The following is a 21,849-nucleotide window of genomic DNA, read 5'->3' as shown; positions in this document are numbered from 1 at the left end:
TAACTGAAAGGAGGTGAATATAGAGCTATACAGGAGCACAGTTTTGAATGTTATCAAAATTAAGCTGGTATAAATTCAAATTATCATTTTAACTTTAGAATCTTAAATGTAATCTCCATGATAACCACAAAAAAATCAGCTACAGAATACAGACAAAAGGAAATGAAAATGGAATCAAAAAAGTTTCACTGCAAGAATTCCCATTGTGACTCAGCAGGTTAAGAACCCGACAGTATCCATGAGGCTGTGGGTTTGATCCCTGGTCTGGCTTAAGGATGTGGCATTGCTGCAACCTGTGGTGTAGGTCACAGATACGGCTTGGATCTGGCATTGCCATGGCTGTAGTATAGGCCTATAGCTGCAGCTCCAATTCAACCCCTAGCCTGGGAAAGTCCATCTGCCACAGGTGCAGCCCTAAAAAGAGAAAAAAAAAGTTTCACTTCAAAAAAAAAAAAAAGTAAACACAGAGAAAGACAGTAATGCAGGAAATAAGAGGCAAAAAAAGCTATAGAAAACAAGAATCAAAATTACAGGAAGTCCCCCCTTATCAATAAATGCTTTAATCATAATAAATTAAATTCCAAACAAAAGACAAATATTTGTAAAATGGATTTTAAAAAGTGATCCAACCATAGGCTGTCTGCAAGAGATTCACTTTACATACAAAGATGTGAATAGGTTTAAAGTAACAAGATGAAAAAAAAAAAGATATTCAATGCAAATAGTAGCCAAAAGAGAGCAAAAATGGCTATACTAATATCAGACAAAACAGACTTTAAATCAAAAAAGTTTATAAGAGACAAAGAACGACGTTATATATTAGTTCAAGGTTAAATACAACAAAATGATTTAACAATTATAAATATTGATTCACCTAATACTATCAAAATATATGAAGCAAGAGTTTATAGAATAGAAGGGAGAAACAGACAGTTTCACAGTAACAGTTGAAGACTTCAGTATCTCACTCTCAACATGGAGAGAACAACAGAAGATATGTAAGGAATTAGAACGCTTGAACAAACACAATGAACCTATTAGATCTAACAAACATATATAGAATTCTCTACCCAACAACAGAATCCATATTCTTCTCAAGTGCACAAAGGATATTCTCTGAGATATACTATATTTTAGAGAACAAATTAGTCAATAGATTAGAAAAATAAATCTAACACAAAGCATTTTCTCTGACCACACAGGACAAAGTAAGAGAAAGGAAGAAATCAGTAAGAGAAGGAAGAGTGGAATACTGAAATTTGTAAATATTATTCAAAACATTCTTAAACAATCAATAGGTGTAAGAAGAAATCATAAGGAAATTAGAACATGCTTAGGGATAAATGAAAATGAAATCAGAACATATCGAAACACAAGATACCGCAAAAGGAGTGCTAAAACAGAAATCTATTGCTATTGATGATTACACTAAAAATGAAATATCCACAACCTAAATTTACAACTTAAGGATCTAGGAAAAAAAAACTAAATTCAAATTTAGTGGAAGGAATAAAATAATAAAGAACAGAACAGAGATAAAAAGAGAACAGAAAAACAGAAGAGAAAAATCAATGAAACCAAAAGATAATTCTTCAGAAACATCAATAAAATTAACATACCTTTAGCTAAATGGACTAAAAATAAAAGCAAGAAAATTCAAGTTAATAAAATCACAAATGAAAATGAGAACATTACCACCAATCCTATAGAAATAAAAAGGATCAGAAGAGAGTATAATGAACAAATCATATGAATTGGATAATTAGATTAAATGAACAAATTCCTATCTATAGATTAATTTTTTATTTTTTGTAGTAAGAACACTTAACCTGAGGTCAACCTTTTTTAAAAAAAAGTTGTACTGTATACAATACAGTACTGTTAACTGTAAGCACAACATTGTACATCAGATCTCTAGCAGTCATCATGCATAACTGAAACTTCATGCCCTCTGATTAGTAACTCCCCAATTCCCCTCCCCAGAGTCCCTGGGAAACATCACTCTCCTCTCTGCTTCTATGAATTAGACAATGTCAGTTACCTCATATAAGTGGAATCATACAGTAACAAATTCCCATTCACACAAAACCTACCAATACTAAATCACAAAGAAATAGAAAATTTGAATAATCCCGTAACTAGTAAGGACAGTGTGTCAGGAACCAAAAAGTCCCAACTAAGGAAAGTCCTAGGTCTGAGAGCCTCAACCAGTGAATTCTACCAAACTTTTCAAGAACAACTAACAGATAATGTTTCCCCCAAAATTGAAAAGGATGGACCACTTCCTACCTCATTCTATGAGATGAGACATTTCTCTGATACCAAAGCAAGGCAAAGACACTACAAGAAAACTATAGACCAATATTCTTCAGAAACATTGATGCAAAGATCCTCAATAAGATATACCCAAAGGCTGATATGGTTATATACCATAACCACATGGATTTATTCCTGGAATGCAAGGATAGTACAGCATAAAAGAAACTATCAATATAATATACCACATTAACAGAATGAAGGAGGAAAACCACATGGTCATGTCCATTTAAAAAAAAAGCACTTCACAAAATTCAGCACCATTTCCTAATAATTAAAAAATAAAATTCAACAATCTAGGAATAGGAAACTATCTCAACATAATAAAAAAACATGTATGAAAAACCCAGAGCAAACATCAAACTCAGTGATGAAATACTGAAAGCTTTTCCTCTAAAATCAGGAATAAGACAAGGATGTCCACTTTCACCACATCTAGTCAAACAAAGTAGTGGAAGTTCTGGCCAAAAAAAATTATGCAAGAAAAATAAATAAAAAAGCACTGAAAAGAAATCTATTTATAGAGGATATGATCTTACACATAGAAAAGTCTAAAAATTATACACATATACACACAAAACTGTTATACTTAATAAAGAAAAAGGAAATTAAGAAAGCAATTCCATTTACAGTATCTTCAAGGAGACAAAAGACTTTAAAATGAAAACTATTAAATACGGCTGAAAAAAATTAAAGACGACATTAATGAATGGAAACACATGTTCATAGGCTGGAAGACTTAATATTGCTAAGATATCAATACTACCTAAAGCAATCTACAGATTCAATGCAATCTTATCAAAATTGCAGTAACATTTCTTGAAGAAATACAAAAACATAACCTAAAATGCATATACAACCTGAAGGGACCCCCAGAAGCCAAAACAATCATGAACAAATCTGGAGGTCTCACATTCTCTGACTTCAAAACTTAGTACGAGACTATAATAATCAAAACACCATGGTATTGGCATAAAGAAAATACACAGACCAATGGAATAAAACAGAACCCAGAAATAAACCCTCACATATATGGTCAAATGATTTTCACAGGGGTGCCAAGACCATTCAATGGGGAAAGGACAGCGTTTTCAACAAACAATGCTGGAAAAACTGGATACACACGGGCAAAAAGAATGAAGGTGGACCCTCACCTAATATCATGCACAAAAGTTAACTCAAAATGGATAAAAGGCCTAAATGCATAAGCTGAAATTACAAAACTCTTGGCAGAGGGGAAAATATTTGTGATATTGTACTTGGCACCAAATCTTGGATATGACACCAAAAGCACAGGCAACAAATGGAGAAACAGACAAATTGGACTTTATCAAAATTAAACTTCTGTACATCAAATGGCAGTATCATTCCCATAGAATGGGAGAAAATATTTGCAAATAATATTTCTAATAATAGAGAGAACTCCTAAAAATAAAATACAACCTGATTAATCAATGAGAAAAAGACTTGAACAGACATTTCTCCAAAAAAGATACATGAATGGCCAAAAAACATACGAAGAGATGTTCAATATCACTAATTACTAGGGAAATTCATATCAAAACCACAATGAGATGATCACGTCACACATTATTAGGACGGCTACATGCAAACACAGACAAAAATAAGTGTTGCCAAAGATGTTGAAAAACCAGGACCCTTGTGCACTGCGGGTAGCAATGTAAAATGGTGCAGCTGCTATAGAAAACAGTATGGTGGTTTCTCAACAAATTAATAATTATCATATGATCTAGCAAGTCCATTTTTAGTATACACCCAAAAGAACTAAAGACAGAGATACCAGTACACTAATGTTCATAACACTGTTGTTATTCACAATAGCCAAAAAATACAAGCAACACATGTATCCACAATTATACTACTCTAATTTCAAATGGAAAAGCTTTTCCCAGACTATTATCTCGATCTGATACCTCATTTAAAAAATAATAAATTAAAACAGCAATTGACTGACCTATTTTCTTAATTGAAATACTGTTGATGTACAATGTTGTATTAGTTTGTGGTACACAGCAAAGTGATTCAGGTATACATATACTTACATTCTTTTCCATATTCTTTTCCATTATGGTTTATCATAGGATACTGAGTATAATTCCCTGCACTATACAATAAGACCTTATTGTTTATCCGTTCTACATGTAATAGTTTGCATCTGCTAATCCCGAGCTCCTACTCCATCCCTTTCCCTCCCCTCCTCCCCTTTGGCAACCACAAGTCTATTCTCTACGTCTGTGAGTCTGTTTCTGTTTTGTAATAAGTTCACTTGAGTCACAGTTTAGATTTCACATATAAGTGATATCATATGATATCTCTGACTTACTTCACTTAATATTATATACACACACACATACATATATGTGTATATATATATATACACTACCACATTTTCGTTATCCATTCATCTGTCAATGGATATTTAGGTTGTTTCTATGTCTCACCTATTGTGAATAGTGCTGCTGTGAACACAGCGGTGTATGTATCTTTTTGAATTATCATTTTGTCTGCATATATGGCCAGGAGTGGGACTGCTAAATCATATGGCAACTATATTTTTAAGGAATTTTCATACTTTTTCCATAGTGGCTGTACCAATTTACATTCCTGCCAACAGTGAAGGAGGGTTCCCTTTTCTCCACACCCTCTCAAGCATTTATTATTTGCAGACTTTTTAATGGAGGACATTCTGATTGGTTTGAGGTGGTACCTCATTATAGTTTTGATTTGCATTTCCCTAGTAATTAGCAATGTTGAGCAGTTTTTGATGTGCCTGTTGTCTGTACGTCTTCTTTGGAGAAATGCCTATTTGGGTCTTCTGCCCATTTTTTGATTGGGTTATCTGTTTTTTTGTTGTTGAGTTGTATGAGCTCTTTGCATATTTTGGAAATTAAGCCCTTGTCATTCTCATCATTTGCAAATATTTTTTCCCATTCCATAGGTTCTCTTTCCAGTTTTTTTATGGTTTCCTCTGCAATGCAAAAGCTTGCACGTTTAAGTCCCATTTGTTTATTTTTGCTTTATTTCTACTGCCTTGGGAGACTGACCTAAGAATTTATGGACTGATCTATTTTTATAACTGGAGTTGAGGAGGACTTTCCAAGGATAAACCAAACTCAAGGGTCAAACACAGATTTTATAAAAATAAAATTTTAAATTTCTACACTATAGAAGTTACTATATTGGAGTTCCCATCATGGTTCAGGGGTAATGAATCTGACTAGTATCCATGAGGATACAGGTTCGCTCCCTGGCCTTGCTCAGTGGGTTAAGGATCTGGCATTGCCGTGAGCTGTGGTGTGGGTTGCAGACATGGCTCAGATCTGGCATTGCTATGGCTGTGGTGTAGGCCAGCACTACAGCTCTGATCTGACCCCTAGCCTGCAAACTTCCATGTGCCACAGGTGTGGTCCTAAAAAGACAGGGAAAAAAAAAAAAAAGTTAACTATAAACAAAGTAAAATTACAAGTAGGAAACGTGAACAAGTTTTTGCAGCACATATAACAAAGAGTTAATACCTTCCATAAGAGACTTTACAAATCAGTAAGAAACAAATTAAACAGTGCAAGACATACAAAGACTAAAGAGAAAACTCATGTAAGAAATACAAAATCCATCTTCGATCCTTCAAACCACGTCTCCATGGATACTAGTCTGGTTGTTACTGCTGAGCCACAACGGGAACTCTACTTCAAGGATACCATTTTAACTTAAATTTCCCATTCGCTCTTGGTATTTTCTATTATTCTATTATTCCTTTATTTTTGGCATAATACACAAGACTCCTTTTTGCTACATCATTCCAGTCGGGTTGTTATTACTGTCAGTAATAGTAGTTCTGAACACTAAAGACAAGCTAATACTAAAGACTTTTAGCCTTCATATAACATTTTTCCACAAGTATTGAGAGCACACATTGTGGGTTTTCAGAGGAAACTTCCTCAGTTTTCAAAGTCATTTGCTCCCATTCTTCAACCCACCAATTTTTAGCTGCTACTTGGCATTCTCTCACATTCTATCTTGTAGTAAAGTTGGCCACATTCTCTATGGTAACAAAACAGTAACAATAATGTCAGAACATACTTCTCCTGAGATCGAAATAACTTCTATCTATTCTTCCTGATTTTAAGACAGGCTGGCTGAGAGGAAGTTCCTTCCTTAAGCCTACCCTGAGTTCATCCTGAATTTCAGTTCTAGTAAGGCACATCTACTGAAGTGATGGTATGGTCACACTTACAGTTTATTAATGTGGCACTCTGGATTCTCCTCGAAATGAACTCATATTAAGGGAAGAATGAAACTAAAGTGTGGTTTAAGGACTATAGCACTCCTCCTTAAACCACACAGTATACTAGTATGGCTCTGACAATTGCCTTGGCAGTCCTGATAATGGGGTAGCAGTAATCTCAGGAGGGGACATAGAGGACTTCAACAGCATCAACTACAGAAGCAGCCATTAATGGCACTTTTGATACACCGTGATAAGAGGGACACAAAAATAATGACCACCATCTATTAATTATCTAGTAGTCACAGGCATTTTACATAGGTTATCTCGTTATATATGCACAATAATCCTAAAATGTGTGTATTATTATCCCTATTTTATTTTTATTTTGGCCACATCTGCAGCATGTGGAAATTCCCAGGCCAGGGATCAAGCCTGAGCCACAGTAGCAACCTAAGTTTCTGCAGTGACAACACTGGATCCTTAACCTGTTGCACCACAAGGGAACTCCCCTTCCCTATTTTTTTTTTTTTTGTCTTTTTGCTATTTCTTTGAGCCACTCCCTTGGCATATGGAGGTTCCCAGGCTAGGGGTCGAATCGGAGCTGTAGCCACTGGCCTACGCCACAGCCACAGCAACGCGGGATCCGAGCAGCGTCTGCAACCTACACCACAGCTCACGGCAACGCCGGATCGTCAACCCACTGAGCAAGGGCAGGGACCGAACCCGCAACCTCATGGTTCCTAGTCGGATTCGTCAACCACTGCGCCACGACAGGAACTCCCCCTTCCCTATTTTAAAGATAGAATAAGTAATTTGCACAAGGTAGGTCAGCATGTTAACAGTATGCTAAAATTTGAATCCAGGAGTCTGGCTCCAAGAAAATTACCATCAAGAGAATGAATTTTCAGGGTCCATACCAAATACCTCCCGGAAATTTCCTAACCATTTGGAAAAGACTTTAGGAGAGCTAAATTCTCACTGAACAGATTTTAGAAAGAGCCAGGGATTTTAGAGCTCTTACTATTAAACCTTAGCCCAGGTTGGTATAAAGCCTGAAAAGTACAGATTACTATTTGATAATTTCATAGAATCCTCACAACAGTGCTATTTTTCACAGCAGCACAAATTTGTTGACATTATCTGAATTCTATGGTAATAGTAAATAAGTGACTTTTTCTATAGGATGTATCTTCACTAATAACATTTTTATATGGTATTTTATTTTATCTTTACAAAGAATTCTCATATGTGAGATCTTAAAAAGATAATATACAGCTTTTTGAGTTACAAACATCATTCAAAATTATTTCTCTTGGGAGTTCCCATCGTGGCTCAGAAGGTTACAAACCTGACCTAGTATCCATGAGGATGTGGGTTCAATCCCTAGCATCACTCAGTAGGTTAAGGATCTGGCATTGCCCTGAGCTGTAGTGCAGATTGCAGACTCAGATCCCATGTTGCTGTGGCTGTGGAATAGGCAGGCAGCTCCAATTTGACCACTAGCCTGGGAACTTCCACATGCTGCAAGTGTGACCCTAAAAAGCAAAAATTTTTTTTAGAAATTATTTCTCTTTTAACAGCTCAGGGAACCAAAGCTCTAGATTAAATGTCATGAACATTAACCCAAGTGCACAAAATTCAAGCTAAGCACTGGATATAAATTCAAATAAGATATACTATCTTTCCTTAAGGAGTTCATGGTCTAATACAAGAGGCAGAAATAAACATCTATAGCACAAAATGATAAAATGCATTTCTACTACCTTTGATAATATATTAAATTTATCAGTAACTGGATAATGTCACTGAAACTCTCATATTTTTTTTTAGCAAATTCAGAAAGAGATCCAGTAAGTATAAAGTTAAAATTGTCATTGATAATTTACTTAGAACCTAGGTAAAACCTAAAATATTCTAGAAAAGGAGAAAAATCAATAAAATTTTTAGGTTCAAAAGAAACAGATTATGAAAATGTTAGAAATTTAAAAATTTGTTAGAGACCTTTAAAAAAGCAACCATAAATACTCTTTTTAAATGATTTTTGTTTTTTCTATTATAGTTGGTTTACAGTGTTCTGTCAATTTTCTACTATACAGCAAAGTGACCCAGTCACACATGCATATATATACACATTCTTTTTCTCACATTATCCTCTATTGTGCTCCATCACAAGTGACTATATATAGTTCCCAGTGCTATACAGCATAAACATTCTTAAATGTAATTAGGCTTACAAGAGAAATACAAACCAGAAGTTGCCTTTGAATGGTTGAGGGACGGGGATGGTAGTAGAAAAATTAATACTGGATTAATAATTTTTCACTCAGATTAAAACTATTTATTGTACTGACTAAAAGCAGAAAGAAAAAAGGTAAGTTCACAGTAAATGAGACTTAAAATATCTAGAACTATTTACTGATATCTCCTAGCTTTTGACCACAATTTTTTTCTTATTTACCAGCCCCCATATGAGCCTCTCCTAGAGCTTAAAATAAAATCAACTTCTGATTTCCATTTCTCTTATTGGCACAGTAAGCCATATTTGTTAATGGAATTCAGCTACCTCAAACCACTTTTGTGAGGAATGCATCCAGTCATTCATTCATTCAGCAACTAATTACTGGACACTAAATGCCAGATACAGTTCTAGAATCTGAGTATAACAACAGTGGATAAGACAAGATGGAGGGATGGATGGACGGATGGATGGATGGATGGATGGATGGATGGATGGATGTACAAACAGCCAGATGGATGATAGGACAAAGAAAAAGGAACAGAAAGATGTTAGGGGAATGAATTTCAATTATAACAGACAAATAAACTGAAATAGGTAACAAAATCGAATTAAGAGTCTGCATCCATTTCCCAAAACACAAAGTAGAGTGACTGGTACTTTCTTACTGATTATTAGCCATGGACTGTTGGTTCCAATAGCCATTCCAGCCACCAGAGGAGAAAAGATATACTAGCCATCAGAGCATATTTGCCTCACATTTAGCAATAACATATCTGTGGGGGAAGAATAGAGGAGGGTTCATGAGAATAAGTATAATATTTATGTTGAGTAAAGTTATCACTAAACATACCTTTCAGATAAAAAGGAGCTCTTGTGAGGATTTAGATTTTGACAAGATTCTATGCTGCCATCAGATGATGAAGAAAGCTGCTCTGATTGCAAGTTGTCTGTATCACCCAAACTGGCCTCAGTTACAGATGAGGTCTTTATGTATTTTCTTCCTAACTCCGTTCCCAGGACATTCGTCAATATAATTCTGGGTATCCTGTCACACAGAATAACAAACACTGTACCGTACTGAAATTTGAAGTAAAAAAAAAGTATTCTAGGAAAAGCGAATTTTCAAACATTTTCATCTTAATAAAAATAAGCTATCATAACTATACCACCCTGGAAATCAACCCATAAATACTAAAAATTTTGGATGAGTGCTCTTTCTGTTTCTGTGAGTGACTGCATCTTATAAACTTATGTAGATTGGCATGCCACTATAATGGCTTTAACTATACTTAGTGGATGCTATTGGAGTCCTTAAAATGTAACCAATTTTTCTCAAAAAATGCCTTCTTATTCTTTTCCGGTAGTTATTAAAAAACACAGATAGTACAAACCAATTTAAAAAATCTTTACTGTCTACATTCGACAGAGGTCTTTGGTAAATAGTAACATACTTGTAATTGGTAAATGATAAGTGCTAAATCCAACAAGAAGGATGTCATCAGACTGCATCTACACTATTGACAGATGCTTTAAGTGAAACAGCTTATATATACTGATGATAATAAATACTCTTTATATAATAGTATCAGGGTATGGGTTAAAATGTTTAGAAAAGTAAAATGTATTTTTAAAGCTTCAAACTTTTAAAAATTGGTGGGGTTCATATCAAAGGTAGTAATAACATAAGCCTGGTATCTTTTTAAACAGAATAATATAGTATAATCTTTTCCTGGTTAGCCAGTTGTTACTATGAACAATTGATGTACTTTGGTACACTACAATGATGCCCTCAAGGCAACTATCTGGACCTCAATTGACTGGCCCAAGCCAAATTACTGTGAATTTTTCTTTAGTACTTATTGCTGTATTCTTCCCTATCTCTTTGTTATCAGATGTCCCCTTTGGCTATTATCAATATGTCACTCACAGCACTTTACTACAGAAAACTCTTAGAAAGTGTTTAAGTAAAAAATGTGAGCTTCCCTGTACATTGTTGCATTTGCAGTAGTACCTAGAGGTACTTTCTATTTTCACTACACAGAGTTCTTTACACTATGTTCTTCACTATGTTCCAGACAGCACAGAATTTCAGATCTCAGAAGAACTTTCAAGTAATTTAGTCTTCTTTTTATTTTAAACATGAAGAACTCAAAGCTCAGAGAAGTTAAATAGTTGCCCAAGTATAAGTAACTGATCCTAGTAAAAGAATGTGGGCCTATTATCTTTTGGGGTTTTTTTTTTTAACTTTATTTCTTTACACTGCAGACTCAATACTAATTTGCCAGAGTCTAGATAACTGAGCTTTTCTGTAGATACTTCAGGAAGCCCTTGAAAATATCCATTTCCAGCACAACCTCCACAAAGAATTACTGGATTAAGTTGTTAGTATATGATCTAAAAACAAGGCTGGTGTTAAACACAACTCCCTGATCTCAGTCTAAGTGAATAAAGAAGGAATAGAAAGTCTGCAATGTAGTAAACCACTTATTGTGGAAAGGAAGATAGAACTATTTTTCTATCTCCTTCCATGATTTAAATCTTTAAGGAGCCTATTTATTATTATCTGCTTTGAATAGCTGATGCCTGACCAAACCTTCCTTAAAATCCTGGATTTGAAGAATGAATGAAGACGATACAGAACCAGTAAGGAGTCTCAAGATTTCTTTTATCTGACCTCACACTAGGTATTGCTATGAAATGAATCACTGAAGAAAATTCAACTGCAGTTCTCAATGCTTTAGGGAAAATGCAGGAATCTTAGAAGAGAGAATTTTATTCAGGTATTTTTTTCCAGACAATAGTTTAGCATAATTAAAATTTTACTGACTTTTAAGAGATGAGAGAATCTTGTATACTAAGTTGATAGCTCATTTTAAAAATTGTTGATATACTCTCTTTATGGTCCCCTATCACTACCTAATTCTAAAATGTGGCTCAGGATAAAAATAACTTAAGAATTGTATTATTTAAATAAAGAGAAAATTTGTGGTATTGAAGAAGAAATACCAAAGAAATATCAGCTATCACTTAGTATCTCTGTTTTAAAATGGTATAAAATGTTGAGTCCCTAAAAAAAAACCTGTCTCTCCAAATAGGAGAGAAAGAGTCCAAAGAAGATTGGTCCTGTACAAAGTACTGAAGAAAATAATCAACAAAAACAAAACCACAAAGGGAAAAATTATAAAGATTAAAATCCTCTTCTGAATAATAAATAATTGTTCTATTCTTTTATGGTTTGTTTTACTGCTCGATCTTGAAGAGAGAAAAAGGAGAGCTATGAAAAAAGAAACCTGGAGGATAAATGCTAAATGCTTTTAAGCTAAGCATATAGCTAAAAGTCTTACCTAGAAGAGGAAAATTTCAAAATTCACCCAAAAACCATGTGAACAGATTATATACCAGGTTGCAGTAGAATGTGCCTCTCTAAAGCACAAGAGCCTAAGAGGATTTCTGAAGCTTTCAGAAGGTTCAAGGAACTATCCCAGCAGGTCTACAGTGACAGGCCCTTCAATTAGAAAGGACCCTGTTACCATGTGAACGAATGCCACAGAGAAAAAATTTAAAAATAAGTAGACTATTTAAATGGTAATACATTAGGTATCACATAAAATATGTAATAAAGTCCAATTCCTACTTATGAAAATAAAAAGGTCAGAAGAATGAAAAGCAGTATTGGCATAGGGGTTACGGGCAAGGGCCCTGGAATCAGACAAACATAGGGTTGGGCTCTGATTTCAACACCTAATAACCATATAAACTTAGGTAAATTACCATGATTTATACCATGATTTATACCTCTTATCAATGATTTATAAGATGGGAGAATTATAATATGCACCCTATAAAGTTATTAACATTAGATTTAACAACAGATGTAAAACAGCCCAAGTCCTGGCACATAGTAAACATACAATAAATGAAAGTGCACTTTAATTTTCCTATTAAAGAAGTCTTGCTCAAACTTATAAATTATCCTTTCATTTAGTGCTTGTCATAATTTATCATGCTCTGATAAAAATAAAAATCTTAACAAAAATTTCTTATTAGAGAATTACATAGTTAGCAATGCCTATAGTACTCCTAGATCTTCGTAACAACACACCTAGTCGAAACATCTTTCATTGCCTGTTTGCAACTTATGTGCAATTTGGGTACCTTAAAGAAAGAGAGAGCTTTGTGTGACAGCCTTACAGAACACAAACCTATAAAGTAATAACTAAATTCATAACACCTAAACTGTCTTTTGGTGTACAACTTACAAATTAGCGCTCCCATGGAAATTCTAGGCAGCATTTCCAAGGAGTCTGAATTTTCATAAGAAATACATAAAGGTGGATACTTCACCTCTCATTCTGTGTCAACATGGAAGGAAGGAATAAAAATTGTCATTTCACACAGTTCACCCAGATTTTTTCACAAGTATGTTAATAGTCTCAGTAATAAAACGGAATTTGTTTAACTTTACTGATATTATGAAATCACACTTCAAAATATAACATGCTCAACCAAAGGAGAAACAAACTTTGTAATGCAGAGAGATGAAGGTGAAAGTATACTGGCCTGAGAAGTAATGCCATTTATTGACTGTGTCTGCACAGTTGTTTTCTCTGATTCTTAATTTTCTCAATTATAAATTGTGAGTTCCTTCCCTACATAAGTATCAAGGTAAATAAGATTCAAACAATTTAATGGATGGGGGGAAACTTTGAAAAATTGATGAGGTATTAAGATAAACTTGGTATTAATAGCAAATTTTTAAAATGGAATCTTCATTGAAAGATAATTACATGTGGTGATACAGCTATAATACAGCAAGCAAAAAATTACAATACAAATTATTTTTATTTTGCTGTAATTTAGATGAACACTTTTCTAAAACTGGGCTATGTGACATTTTAATAGGTTTCCCATAAATTCATTCTTATCCAGATGATATAATTCAAAATATCACTTTTTAAATCAGTTTCTTAAGCTATGCAGAAAAATTTTTTTAATTTCTGAATAATGTTCTTTTTTTTTTTGGCTGTGCCCTCAGCATACAGAAATTTCCAGGTCAGGGAACAAACCTAAGCCACAACAGTAACCCAAGCCACAGCAGTGACAATGCTGGTCCTTGACTGCTAGGCCTACCAGGGGACTCCCTGGAATAACTTTCTTAAAGAAATTCACAGATTTTCTAAACTTTCTTCTTCTGCTTATCACTCAACTATAATATTACTGAAGGTAATATCAATGAAGGTAGGAATATTGCGGTGTCCAAAGGTCTTACCATCATGATATCTGGGATATGTAAATTTTTTTTCTTTTTTGGTCACCCTGCAGCATGTATAGTTCTTGGGCCAGGGATCAGATCTGAGCCACAGTTGCAACCTAAGCTGTTTCTTGCCTAGTGGCCAAAGTTTATAAATACGTGGAAATTTTCTCCCAGGAAAATAGATATGAACCGCACACAGAGATCAAATTCACACTAGGTTTACTTGTTTAAAAAAAAAATGTGTGGAGTTCCCGTTGCGGCTCAGTGGTTAACGAATCCGACTAGGAACCATGAGGTTGTGGGTTTGATCCCTGGCCTTGCTCAGTGGGTTAAGGATCCAGCGTTGCCGTGAGCTGTGGTGTAGGTTGCAGATGCAGCTAGGATCTGGCATTGCTGTGGCTCTGGTGTAGGCCGGTGACTACAGCTCCCATTAGACCTCTAGCCTGGGAACCTCCATATGCCACAGGAGTAGCCCAAGAAAAGACAAAAAGACAAAAAAAAAAGTGTGTATTATTTCTAAAACTCTTGACTCTTTTCATTACTTAACCAGATTGACTTGGATCATGTTTTCCCTTTTTCTTCTCAGTGTTATCCAGAAATTAAAAAGCTTAATTGTCTTTAAATAAAAGCCAACATACTTAGATCTTTATCTTTAGACCTTAGAATGCAAATAAAATTTCTAAAAGAAATTGCCATTTCTGGGATTGAATAAGTAATTTTGGTTTACTCAAAAATTGAACTTTAAGTTAAAATTAAAAACCAAAAATACGAGTTCCCATGTGGCTCAGTGGGTTAAAGACCTGACATTTTCACAGCAGTGGCTCAGGTGGCTGCTGTGGCTTGAGCTTGATTCTTGGCCTGGGAACTTCCACATACCACAGGCATGGCCAAAACAAAAATCAAAAATAAATTTTTCTCTCCCTTCAACTTTCTGATATAATGAAGTCCTAGCTAAGTAAAAAATGAAAGTAAGATAAATAGTGTCATGTCAAAGTTAAGCACAGACTGAAGAAAGCCTACGTCTCCTATTCCAGATAGCAAGTCCCACACAGAAAACATCTATCCAAAGCTACACCGTAAACAGTTCTCCAAGTCCCTCTCTCTCTCTTTTTTTTCTTTTTTAAGGCTGCATCTGCGGCATATGGGAGTTTCCAGGCTAGGGGTTGAATTGGAGCTGTAGCTGAAGTCTACATCACAGCAACACAGGATCCCAGCCACATCTGTAACCTATACCACAGCATGCAGCAATGCTGGATCCTTAACTCACTAAGCAAGGCCAGGGATCAAACCTGTATCCCCATGTATACTACATCAGGTTCTTAACCTGCTAAGCCACAATGGAAACTCCCTTTTTTTTTTTCTTATGGTCACAGTCATGGCATACAGAAGTTACGGGACCAAGGATTGATCTGATCCACAGGTGCAGCAACAACGGATCCTTTAGCCCACTGTGTTGGGACAGGCATTGAACCTGTGCCTCCGCAGCTATTCAAGCCACTGCAGTCAGATTCTTAATCCAATGCACCATAGCAGGAACTCCTCAATTTTCTTATTTGAAGCTTGTAATACCTCTTTTCCTAGTTGTCACCAAAATTACAAAGCAGTTAATTGATTCTGAGGGAGGAAAATATTTCAACCAAAGAGACTCTGCTGAGAAGCAATCTTTTTCTTGTATTTAACATTTATTGAGCATTTAGTATGAACCCAGTGCTGTGCTAGGTACTAATAATTGAGGGAAAATAGTAAAATGTAGTCTCTACCCTCATGAAGCTTATTGTCAGGGAGGTAGAGAAACTAAAAATCACAATATAGTGTGATGAACACCATGATCAGGCTGCTTGGAAAGAAAAAGAAAGGGATCAAATGCAGATATGGAGATGTGGGGGTAGAATCAAAGAAGGCTTCCCAAGAAGATGGCAAATGAGCTCAATGTTAAAGACCAATATAAATCAGTAAAAGGGAAAAGGAGAACTGTTCTCAAGAGAACAAACAGCATGAGCTCAGAGGTATAAAACAGGATTATACACAGTTTCCATTGCGGCAGAGCAGAAATGAATCTGACTAGTATCCAGGAGGATTTGGGTTCGATCCCTGGCCTCACTCAGTGCGTTAGGGATCTGGCATTGCTGTGAGCTATGATGTAGTTCGCAGATGCAGCTTGGATCCCATGTTGCTGTTGCAGTAGCTGTGGCACAGGCCGGCAGCTGCAGATACAATTCGACCCCTAGTCTGGGAACTTCTTTGGGCCTAGGGTGCAGCCCTAAAAAAAAAAAAAAAAAAAAATTATACCTTCAGTGAACTACCAGTAGTTACCTAAGCACAGCATGAATGTAGAAGAGCAGGCAGGCATAAGGCTAAAGATAGGCAAAGGTGAGATCACCAAGGAGCCTGAATGCCAACCTAAGGAGTTTGAACTTTATGCTGAAGGTCAGGTGGAGCCACAGAAAGATGTCAAACTAAAGAGTGACAAGTAACATCTGCTTTTCAAAATGAATGATTTGGGAGTTCCAGTCATGGTGCAGTGGAAACAAATCCAACTAGGAACTATGATGTTGCGGGTTCGACCTCTGGCCTCGCTCAGTGGGTTAAGGATCCGGCGTTGTCCTGAGCTGTGGTGTAGGTCGCAGACACGGCTCAGATCCTGGGTTGCTGTGGCTATGTCATAGGCTGGCAGCTGTAGCTCAGATTTGACCCCTAGCCTAGAAACCTCCATATGCCATGGGTGTAGCCCTAAAAAGACAAAAGACAAGAAATAAAGGCACAAAGTTATTAGGGCTTGAACTGAAGTAGTGGCAATAAAGATGAAGACTATTTCAAGATAGATTTGAGGTAAAAATAACTGGACATGATAAATGACTGGATATGAAGGGTTAGGAAACGGAGGAGCCTGGGCAATTCCCAAGATCTAATGTGAAGAATTAAGTGTATACAGGAGGCATATACAACACGATAGAGAGAAGAAATATAGAAATAGGAATAAGACTGAGAAAAAGGTGATGTATTCACATGGGAATAAGTTAAATTTAGGACACCTGGAGATATGGAAAAAAAGTCTGGACTAATTGGTAGTTCATCCCACTAAGTGAACACAAACACGCACACAGTAAAGACCAAATTGGAGTCTTACTGGGACTCTTTACCTCACACTATATTTAAATTTCATGAACACAATCTAGCTGCTAGCAACTTCTGGTGAGAAAAACTGTTCTCAAAGAATGAAACATCACACTGTTCTAATCATCCCCATCTAACTGGAAAAGGACAGACGGGGGATGAGAGGACTGATGTCACTTGGAAGAGAGCTGAAACTTCTTTTCAAAAGAGTGAAAGAGATTAGAAGAGTCATTTCTTTAAGTACACCCTTTATTTAGATCTATCAGCACAGTAAGAGAATAGTTCACTTGCACTAAGAAAAACACTAGAATCCAAGACGAGAGTAAACTGCTTTATAAATTACTAAAGCTAAGTTGTCTGACCCTAAGAAAGTTAAATTTACATCAGATATGATCTAGTATAGAAATTGTTGTCACATAGCTTCTTGTTGCTGCCTTTTTAAAAATAAGTGTCCTTTTTAAGATTAATGCATACTGTTTTGCTCAGATGCTGTGACATAATTCTACTTTTATTTTTTAAGTAACTGTGTTGGGAGTTCCCGTCGTGGCTCAGTGGTTAACGAATCCGCCTAGGAACCATGAGGTTGAGGGTTCGATCCATGGCCTTGCTCAGTGGGTTAAGGATCCAGTGTTGCCATGACCTGTGGTGTAGGTTGCAGATGCGGCTTGGATCCCGCATTGCTGTGGCTCTGGCGTAGGCCTGTGGCTACAGCTCCGATTAGACCCCTAGCCTGGGAACCTCCATATGCCGCACAGGAGTGGCACTAGAAAAGGCAAAAAGACAATAAATAAATAAATAAATAAATAAATAAATCTGTTGAAAGTTAGCAGTTTTTATCTAGATCTTGACTTAAAACTTTTTTTCCTTTTCAGGGCTGTACCCATCGCATATGCAAGTTCCCAGGCTAGGGTCAAATCAGAGCTGTAGCCACTGGCCTACGCCAGAGCCACAGCAACACGAGATCCGAGCCACATCTGTGACCTATACCACAGCTCGTGGCAATGCCAGATCCCCAACTCACTGAGCAAAGCTAAGGAACCCAGGTTCTCATGGACACCAGTCAGATTTGTTTCTGCTGTGCCACAACAGGAACCCCTTAAAACACATAAACTGTCATCAGATTACCAACCACATAACCAAAGTACTAGCGAGCTAATGACAGGTTATTCTAATTGAAAGCAAACAACCTACCCTAAAAAAATACTCATTTTTTAAAACTATAAACGGAAATACATTTAAAATATTATGTTACATATCATAAATTCCCAGAGCTAATTCCTAATTTTCAGCCCCAAATTTCATACATGATCCTTTTAAATAATACAAAACTATTCTTGTCAGTTCTCAAAATCAAAATGTGTATTATTAAAAATCTGGGAGTGGAGTTCCCATTGTGGCTCAATGGGTTATGGACACGACCAGCATCCAGGAGGATGTGGGTTCAATCCTTGGGCTCGCTCAGTGTGTTAAGGATCTGCCACTGCTGTGAGCTGTGGAGTACGTGGTGCATTACCATGTCTGTGGTGTAGGCCAGCAGCTGCAGTTCCACTTGGATCCCTAACCTGGGAACTTCCATATGCTGCAGGTGCAGCCCTAAAAAGGAAAAAAACAGTATCTGGGAGTAATATTTTAATATCTCCTTTTTTAAAAAAAAAATGCATGTAAAAGAAAGCTCACAAAGTCAAAAGTCTTATGGACCTGGACTAAATAATATTTAAAAGGTATGTTAAAGATGTAGAAAATTGGAGTTCCCACTGTGGGACAGTGGGTTAAGAATCTGACTGCAGTGGCTCAGGTCGTTATGGAGGCACAGGTTTGATACCCAGCCTGGCATGGTGAATTAAAGAATCCAGCACTGCCTAAGCCACATATTGGATTCAATTCATGGCCCAGGAATGTCCATGTGCTGAGCATGCGACCATTAAAAAAAATAAATAAATAAAATAAAATAAAGGAGTTCCCGTTGTGGCTCAGCAGAAACGAACCCGACTAGTATCTATGAGTATGTGATTCAATCCTTGGCTTTACTCAGTGGGTTAAGGATGTGATGTTGCCCCAAGCTGCATCATTGCTGTGGCTTAGCATAGACCAGCAACTGCAGTTCCAATTCAACCCCTAGCCTGGGAATTTCCATATGTGGCAGGTGCTGCCTTAAAAAGAAAAAATAAAAAGATGCAGAAAATTTAAAAGATCTATGTATAGATAGATATACAGACCTTTTTTATTTTCTGCATCTTTAACATACCTTTATTAAGGAGTTCCCGTCATGGCTAAGTGGTTAACGAATCCGACTAGGAACCAGAAGGTTGCGGGTTCAATCCTTGGCCTTGCTCAGTGGGTTAAGGATCCAGCGTTGCCGTGAGCTGTGGTATAGGTTGCAGACACGGCTCAGATCCCGAGTAGCTGTGTCTCTGGCATAGACCGGCAGCTACAGCTCCGATTCGACCCCTAGCCTGGGAACCTTCATATGCCGTGGGAGCGGCCCAAGAAATGGCAAAAAGACAAAAAAAAAAAAAAAAAAAACCTCTATTAATCTAGGTCCCTACCTATCCATCTATATATAGTTCTTCATTTGATATCATAAATGAATCTTAAAAATACATATATGTGAACTAAATTATAAAGTTAAGTTAAATGTACTAAGAATACTTGTACAACACAGCTTGGGTTGCTGCTGTGGCACAGGTTCAATTCCCGGCCCTAGACCTGCGGTACGTTGCAGGGTGGGCCAAAACAAACAAACAAACAAAAAAAAAAAACACTTGTTTTTACAAATAATTTTATGTCAATCTCTTTAATAAAGTGCAGAATTACCATTAGTTTTGCAAATTAAGATTATCAGCTTTGAGTTCCCTGGTGACCTAGTGGTTAGGACATAGTGCTTTCATCGTTGCAGCCTGGATTCAATCCCTGCTCTGGGAACTGAGATCCTACATCAAGCCGCTGCAAGCCATGGCCAAAAAAAAAAAGACTGTCAGCTTTAAGATTTGAGTTTTGAGTGGGTCACATCTGAATATGCAGATTTCTTAAAGATCATTTCCAACAATCTTATTTTTAAGACTGTTGGACTTATTTCAAATGTGGTAAGTTGAACAAAATCAATACTGAACAACATACCTTTCAGATAAATTAAGGCTTTGGTGAAGAGGTTCTAATTTTTGACATGTCTCTACGCTGTCAACAGATGTCGAAGGCAATGATTCTGATTGCACCTTGTTGGCATCACATAAATTAGCATCGTTTCTAGGTAGGGTCTTTCTGAATTTTCGTCCTAAATCCGTCCATAGCACATTCGTCAACATAACTTTGAGTTGCCTGTTACACACATAAATAATACATACAGTACTAAACATTGTATAATACATAAATTTTATCACAAATTTAACAAATGAAAAACCTCCAGGAATTCGGAATTTCAGTTGTTCAAGCAATTAACCAGCATAGTAAATATCATAAATAAAACCTCTGCCTAACCATTCTTAAATATACATTAAAAAGTAAGGCCTATTTCACTTAAATTGAGATTTTTTTTTTCTTTAAAAATTCTGTCTGGTATACCACAACCATGGTCACACACACATATAGCTGTTGGATTTCCGGTAACCCATCTGTGCCTACTCTTTTTTTTTTTTTTTTCATCTTTTTAGGGCCACATCTGCAGCATATGGAAGTTCCCAGGCTAGGGTTCAAATTGGAGCTGTAGCCACCAGCCTAAATCATAGCCACACCAACGCAGGATCCGAGACACATCTGTAACCTACACCACAGCTCATGGCAACGCCAGATCCTTTAACCCACTGATTGAGTCAGGGATCAAACCCGAATCCTCATGGATACTAGTTGGGTTTGTTACCACTGAGCCACAACAGGAACTCCTATTCACACTACTAGTGGAACAGCAATACACACCTCCACACTGCCCCTCAGAGGCAATCACTTTTCACACTAAAAATGTGGTTTTGTTTTAGCATTTGCTGATTTAGAAAACAACTAAAATGAAGGGTGCAACAGTACATTATCTACAATTTTAAACCTAGACCTGCCATACGTTGAAGGCTGGGCCAAAAAAACAAAAAACAAAACACTTGTTTTTAAAATTAATTTTATGTCAGAGTTCCCGTTGTGGCACAGTGGTTAACGAATCTGACTAGGAACCATGAGGTTGCAGGTTCGATCCCTGGCTTTGCTCAGTGGGTTGGGGATCTGGCATTGCTGTGAGCTGAGATGTAGGTTGCAGATGCGGCTCGGATCCCACGTTGCTGTGGCTCTGGCGTAGGCCGGCAGCTGCAGCTCCAATTGGATCCCTAGCCTGGGAACCTCCATATGCCACAGGAGCAGCCCTAGAAAAGGCAAAAAGACAAAAAAACAAAAAAACAAAAAACAAAATAATAATAATAATAATGTTATGTCAATCTCTTTAATGAAGTTCAGAATCATCAATTTCAAACAGTTACTGTACCTACACCAATTTTGAAAGTAAAACTGGGAGTTCCTGTCATGGTGCAGCGGAAACGAATCTGACTAAGAACCATGAGGTTGTGGGTTTGATACCTGGCCTCGCTCAGTGAGTTAAGGATCCAGCACTGCTATGAGCTGTTGGTGTAGGTGGCAGACGTGGCTCAGATCCACATTGCTGAGGCTCTGGCGTAGGCTGGCAGCTATAGCTCCGATTAGAAC

General features: G+C 36.7%; 1 protein-coding gene across 5 annotated transcripts in view; it reads right to left on the bottom strand.

The window, feature by feature from the left end:
• Positions 1–21,849, bottom strand: part of SENP7 (SUMO specific peptidase 7) — a 157,450-nt gene that overhangs the window by 69,939 nt on the left and 65,662 nt on the right. For 2 of the 5 annotated variants that reach the window (XR_007136604.1, XM_047793366.1), the window contains exons 5-6: positions 20,290–20,487; positions 9,655–9,849 (exon numbers count right to left, since the gene is read on the bottom strand). The exons of 1 other annotated variant lie outside the window; for it this stretch is intronic. Coding sequence is in view for 3 of the 4 variants with exons in the window: in XM_047793366.1 (XP_047649322.1) it covers positions 9,655–9,849; positions 20,290–20,487 (393 nt within the window). In the remaining variant the exon portion in view is untranslated. The remainder of the gene's footprint in view (positions 1–9,654; positions 9,850–20,289; positions 20,488–21,849) is intronic. 2 more of the 5 variants (XM_047793375.1, XM_047793382.1) reach the window with 2 other exon arrangements.

The sequence above is a fragment of the Phacochoerus africanus genome, chromosome 1 (genome assembly GCF_016906955.1).
Source record: "Phacochoerus africanus isolate WHEZ1 chromosome 1, ROS_Pafr_v1, whole genome shotgun sequence".
NCBI classification, from domain to species: Eukaryota; Metazoa; Chordata; class Mammalia; order Artiodactyla; family Suidae; genus Phacochoerus; species Phacochoerus africanus.
The sequence above is the reverse complement of the archived record's forward strand: the minus strand, read 5'-3'. Positions and strand labels throughout refer to the sequence as shown.